At 46.8% G+C, this 6,442-nt stretch overlaps 1 protein-coding gene across 1 annotated transcript in view; it reads right to left on the minus strand.

Annotated features, from left to right (window-relative positions):
* The window catches only part of PPTC7 (PTC7 protein phosphatase homolog (S. cerevisiae)), a 45,045-nt gene extending 39,874 nt beyond the window's left edge, over nucleotides 1-5,171 (minus strand). Inside the window, exon 1 of the mRNA XM_010841371.1 lies at nucleotides 4,628-5,171. Coding sequence (XP_010839673.1) covers nucleotides 4,628-4,859 — 232 coding nt within the window. The 5' untranslated portion in view covers nucleotides 4,860-5,171. The remainder of the gene's footprint in view (nucleotides 1-4,627) is intronic.
* Between the last annotated feature and the right edge of the window lie 1,271 nt (nucleotides 5,172-6,442).

Here is a 6,442-nt window from a genome sequence, read left to right on the forward strand (position 1 = left end):
AGATGGCTGGATGACATCACTGACTCGATGGACGTGAGTCTGAGTGAACTCCGGGAATTGGTGATGGACGGGGAGGCCTGGTGTGCTGCGATTCATGGGGTCGCAAAGAGTCAGACACAACTGAGCAACTGAACTTAACTGAACTTTACAACTCAATACAACTCAAAGCCAGAACTTAGATGGCCTACACCATGCTATCTTTTTTTCAATAAACTGTGGTTTAGTATACAGAGGAGTTTTTGCTACATTTTAGTTATGAGTCACACAATGAATAAAGGAGTACATACACACCCTTAAGTGAGAAAAGCATTACCAGAATGATTTAACGGTACCAGAAGACAGACCAGTTCTGAACTCACCTATCTTGTCAAGAACACTTAACCAGTGGTGTAACAGAAAGAGGACTGGAACAGGGAATCTTGGTGCTAGTCCTAATTCTGCCATTAACCTTGGCAAAGTAACCTTGTGGGGTTACTCCTAATGGAGTAACCTTGGTAAAGTCATTTGACCCTCTGCAGACTTCTGTCTTCTCTTCAGTAAAATGAAAGAATTGGATTCCAAGGTTTCTAAATCTCACAACCCTCATCAGTCTTTGATTCTATTGTTAAGTAGCTTAGGGCTGTGAGAGGCCCAGCAATTACACACTAGGCAGCTCCCATATTTTTATGTACTTAGGCAACCACACCGCATAGAGTAACAAGAGAACCCACTATTAGTCACAGGGAAGAAGGAAAAAGAAAAGTGCACACAGCTCCTGCCGGTACTGGTTTACTCCTGTTGGACCTAATCAAGAGAAAGCACCTCTGCCAACTTTCCAGGGGATAGGAGTGGTTCCTATGTCTCACCACACCCACCATAGTTGGTTTTTCCTAAAAGAAATCCAGTGGGACTCTACAAAAATGTTGTAAAGCAGCAAGTACTTTTAGTCACTGCATGACCAACAGGACAGATCAATTCTAAATTACAGAAATAAAACTGCTTTGTCTTTCTAATACAAAAAGAAATAAACAGCTTTCATTCCAAACAGTCCTAGATGACCACAGTGAGTTGCACAGATAACTTAGCAATAAATAGTGTCAACCCAAAGAAAACTAATTATCTATAGAACTAGAAGGTTCAAAGCACTGGGGTTCAACGTAACATTATTCAACACAGCCTCTTTTTTTTTGGCTGCTCCATGTAGCTTGTGGGATCTCAGTTCCCTTGTGGTGTGTGTGTTAGTCGCTCAGTCATGTCTGACTCTTTGGGACCCCATGGACTGTAGCCCTCCAGGCTCCTCTGTCCATGGAATTCTCCAGGCAAGAATACTGAAGTGGGTTGCCATTTTCTTCTCCAGGGGATCTTCCCAACCCAGGGATCAAACCCATGTCTCCCACACTGCAGGCAGATTCTTTACTGACTCAGCCGCCATCAAACCTGGGCCTCAGCAGTGAAAGCACTGAGTCCTAACCACTAGGCCACCAGGGAATGCCCTCAACATAGTCTTTGATGCAATTCAGCTTACAACTCCAACTTCCAGAGTAAAAAGCAGTATTAAAAACTCACTGAGACTCATTACGTCTTCCACAGCAAGAGCTAACCAGATCTGCCTATAATGGGATGGTGTCACTAAAATAGAGAAGTCACCATCATATGAATTGGTTTGTGGAAACCAAAGATCAAATGAGGCCAACTCAGAAGCTGTATCAGGTGGCTCTCAAGATGGCTTTCTGGAAGAACTCGTCCAACACAGGACAGTCCTAGAGAACCTGTATTCCCTGATTTGCATACAATTCTCTCTCAAAACAGCTCTTTGTCAAATACGGCCAAAGACCATCCCTAGTTCACGTAAGCCATCATTTGTCTGGTTAAGTCTAGGAACATTCCTTTCAAGAGGGGCTACAGAGCTGTAGTTCTTAATCTGGCACCACCCAAGGACCTCTAGATGGACCTCTAGGTAGCCCATAGGTGGATTCTATGTACTTCATGGGGTCTCTGAAGTCCCCAAAGGCCTATGCAAAATTCTGTCTCTATGCGCATTTCTGGAGGGAGAAAGCCTTTGCAGTGAACCAAGCAAAGTTAAGAACCACTGGTTTCAGCGCCAGATATAAAACAACGTATCTACTGAAGGTGACCATGTGAATAGAATGGGAAGTAATGTCCACTATTTGAGATGAAAAATAACAAAGAGTGCTATCTTTTCAAAACAAAAAGAAAATATATGATAGAAGTTTTTGAGGATCAGGTATGAGCTGAGTGGCTCTTGCCCAAAACCACAGATCACAGAGTGGTAAAGCTGAGGACCAAACCAGGCTGGGTTTCTGCCAGGATGGTATGTTTATACATTTTTCAAAATGGGTTTGACCAAAGTTTCACATATCCTTATGAATACCCCACTCCATTAAGATGGTAGCCTTCAAAAAACTTCAAGTCAAATTTCAGCATAGGCATCTGACACATTAAACTATCCCCTGAATCATTAATCAAATCACAGATCTTTCACATAAGCCAGCACATGCAGATTTTTAAGGGGGAACCTTAGTGGCTCAATATCCTCTATCCTATTGCACTACACCAGCAACTTGAACACCCCACTCCAGTACTCTTGCCTGGAAAATCCCATGGGCGGAGGAGCCTGGTAGGCTGCAGTCCATGGGGTCGCCAAGAGTCAGACACTACTGAGAGACTTCCCTTTCACTTTTCACTTTCATGCATTGGGGAAGGAAATGGCAACCCACTCCAGTGTTTTTACCTGGAGAATCCCAGGGACGGGGGAGCCTGGTGGGCTGCCGTCTATGGGGTCACACAGAGTCGGACACGACTGAAGTGACTTAGCAGCAGCAGCTGCAACTTGAAAAAGCAGAACAGGTCACAAGCTTTTAACTGTGAAGTGCCTCGACTGTAATGAAAACACACGGTGGTCCAGTGGTTAAGAATCTGCCTGCCAATGCAGAAGACATGGGCTCAGTCCTTCGTTCAGGAAGATCCCACATGCCACAGAGCAACTAAGCCTCTGCATCACAACTACCAAGCCCATGTGCCTCAACTACTGAAGCCAGTATGCCCAGAGTACATGCTCAACAAGAGAAGCCCCTGCCTGCGGCAACTAGAGAAAGCCTGCGTGAAGCAAGGAAAACCCAGTACAGTCAAAAATAAATAAAGAAATAAACCTTTAGTCAGGGTGACTTTAGAGTGGATTTGTATGACTTCAATTTTCAAGTTCCCCCAGGGAACTCTACTCAGTACTCTGTAATGACCTATATGGGAAAAGAATCTAAAAACCAGTGGATATATGTATATGTGTATCTGATTCACTTTTGTACAGCAGAAACTAACAGAACATTGTACATCGACTATAATCTAATAATAATTTTTTTTAAACTTGCAAGTTCCCTTCTAAGGAGTCTTTGCCTAAACACTAAATGATTTTTTCAACCTACCTAATGGAGTCTTTCATAAATTAAACTGAAAACAACTTTTCTAGTGCTATCTTCATACACAGTACATGAGTAAAAGCAAAGATAATAGACTTATTCTGAGACCAAGTTAAAAAGTAATTATCATCATAAAATTACAGGACCTTGTGTTCCAATGTCAAGCTTTGGCTCAGTATATGCAATTTAAAGTAGTCAAAATGCTCAATCTCACCTGAGAAGTGAAAACAAAGCGACATTTTAACTTGAGTTCAATGACAACGTGTCCTTCAATTTCACAGGAAGTGCTCTATTTATTAAGAGAGATCTAAATGGCATAGGAGTCTATGGCATACACACTGCCTCCAAAGACATGCATGATGATAAAGTTTCTGATCGCTTCTGAATTCTATTTAGCCATTTCTGCAAGTTCTAACTCTAGACTCCCAAACCCTAAGATATAACTGGACTAGGCCCTCCGAAGCACCTGTGGCCTGAAATGGCTTTAACCAATTCTCAAGGCTTTCTTGGCCGCAGTGGAGAAGAGGGTTTGACCATTCTATTTTGGGTCAAGGAGACTCTCTTCCACCCTAAGTGACCTCAAGTGGCCAAGATCAGTTGGAAGAATGCACTGCGAATGATTTTTTACCAGGCCAGCGGCCTCTATTGCGAGACTCCGACAAGGATAGAGATCTGGTCTTGGATCGAGGCGACGAAAGAATGCGGCTGAGCTGTGTGGGGCTTACGACAGCCAGTCTGCTCGGGAGCCCGCAACCCATAGCCGGGCCGAGGCGTCAGGAGCTCGAAGAAGCAGGGATCCCCAGGGGACGCAGAGGGAGGAGGAAGGGAGCGAGGAAATGAGCGAGGTTCGGAGCCTGCAGGTGTCGCCGGGGAACGGGACGAGGTCGTCTGGGGCTGGCACTGACAAGTGACTAACAGTGCGGTTCCGGACTCGGACAAACTGGTCACATTCTCAGGGTGTGTGACCTTGAGCATGTGGCTCCACCGCTCAGCACCTCAGTTTCCTCATCTCTAAAATGGGGTTGATCAAGTGAAAAACGCACCTTCAAGCGCTTGGCACGGCGCCTGGCACCTAGTAAGCGCTCCGTACAAATGAACTACTACTGGCTCACTGGCTCCTCTTACCGCCTGGAGGAGCTAGAAAAGCCCCGAGCAGGGGAGTCCCCAGGAGGCGGATCCGGGGCTGGGGAGAGGGGACCCGGCCGAGCACTCACCGAGCACGTCTGCTGAGCGGTGCCGGGCTACGAAGCACGCGTCGTCCCCATAGCAAGCGCCCTTCTTGAGGAGGCCCTTACGGAAGTCCTTGCCGAAGCCGCAGCCGGCCGTCACTAGCCCGTAGTCACCGCCACCGCCGCCGCCACCGCCTCCGGCCCTGGGGTCAGTCTGCGAGAGGCCGCCGAGCACGGCGCGGGCCACCAGTCGCCCGTACGAGAGGACCGAGAACATCGCCGCCGCCGCCCCCCCGAGGAGGCGGGGGGCCCGGGGAACAGGAGGACGCGGAGGCCCGGAGCCGGCTCTCTCCTCAGCCGCAGCCGAGCCGCCGCCGGGACGCTCCTCAAGGCGGCGCGCAGTTACCGCCGCCGCCCTTGCCCGACGCGCGGGGCCTTGCACACGCTCCGCCGCGCGCACTGGAGCCAGAGCGAGGTCAGAACCGGCGGCTCCTCCGCCTCAGCCCGACTAGGGTCCCGGCTGCAGCCACCGCTGCCGCCGCCATCTTCCGCTCCACTAGCGTGTTCCGGGCCGCGCCGGCAGCACCGCCCCCCTTATGACCACGCCTATAGCCCCGCCCACGGCCCACGGCTTAGGACCAAGCCTCCTCCTCCTCGGCTCGGTGCCCCATGCAGTCACAGAGGTCGAGCTTGCGCAGAGGATGTGGTCACAATATCTCCTGGGAGTTGTAGTCCGGAGGCTGTAGTCGCTTCTTTTACTTCACTGCCTAGCTTCAAGGACCTAGGAGGAGTTCCCAGACGCGAGACAGAAGTTAAAAAGCGGAGAATTACAAGTGGGTTGTTTGAAAGTTTTCTCCCCTGCTTTCATTGAAGAGAAAACGCCACTATTCCTTTAAAAAAAAAACCTGGAAAAAATTAATCGGGTCACGTATGATTTTTCTGTAACACATATATTAAACTGAAGTACACAAATCTAGTGACACCTCTAGCATTTGTATATTGGAAGGGTTTAGGGACGGGTTTAGTCCACTAACTGGACTGTAGCCATGTTCACAGGTGCCTCAAGGCCTTTGCTTTTGCTCTGCCTTCCACCCACTATATTTATTTTTATTATATATATATTTTGGGGGGGGGGGGCTGCACTAAACAGTGAATAGGACCTTAGCTCCTCCACCAGGAATTGAACCCACACCCCCTGCAGTGGAAGCATGGAGTCCTAACCACTGGACCACCATGGGAAGTCCCCTTCCATCCACTTGAATCTAATTCCATTTCTTGAGTGACCTGTGCTCTTTCTTAAGTGTATCCCCAGAACATATGGGCACATGATAAACACTTTAATAAATGAATGAATGCCTATTTCACTAGATCCTAAGCACCCTAAAGGCAAGGATCATTTGCCACTATATTATTACAACTGATACAATTTCTATAAATATTGAACAAAAGAAGGGATAACTGAATAGGAACCATAAATATTAATAATAAAATATAGCATTTGTCAAATAAAGGAATGATTAAATGAATGGATTCAGAAATGAAAACAGATTTGAGGCAAATGATCTAATCTGAAATAGTTTTTGCTATCACCCAGAAGCATTGGGGTTTTCCAGCTTTTTGACAGAATTATAGTTCCTCTGGAGATTCCTGTGTCAATCTACAAATAAATCTCTTTTACACCTTTTTAAGTATATCTAAAGACATGTCAACCATCCACTCAAAGCACATTCCATTATCCCAATTACTGTCATCATTAAATACTTTTGTGGTTCATGGTGTTCTAAGTACTCTATATGTTTCTGTCCTTAAGGGTTTTCATCAAAATTGGACTGAACAAACCACTTCACACAATGAGTGGTC

The sequence above is a fragment of the Bison bison genome, unplaced genomic scaffold (assembly GCF_000754665.1).
Source record: "Bison bison bison isolate TAMUID 2011002044 unplaced genomic scaffold, Bison_UMD1.0 scf7180017864160, whole genome shotgun sequence".
NCBI classification, from domain to species: domain Eukaryota; kingdom Metazoa; phylum Chordata; class Mammalia; order Artiodactyla; family Bovidae; genus Bison; species Bison bison.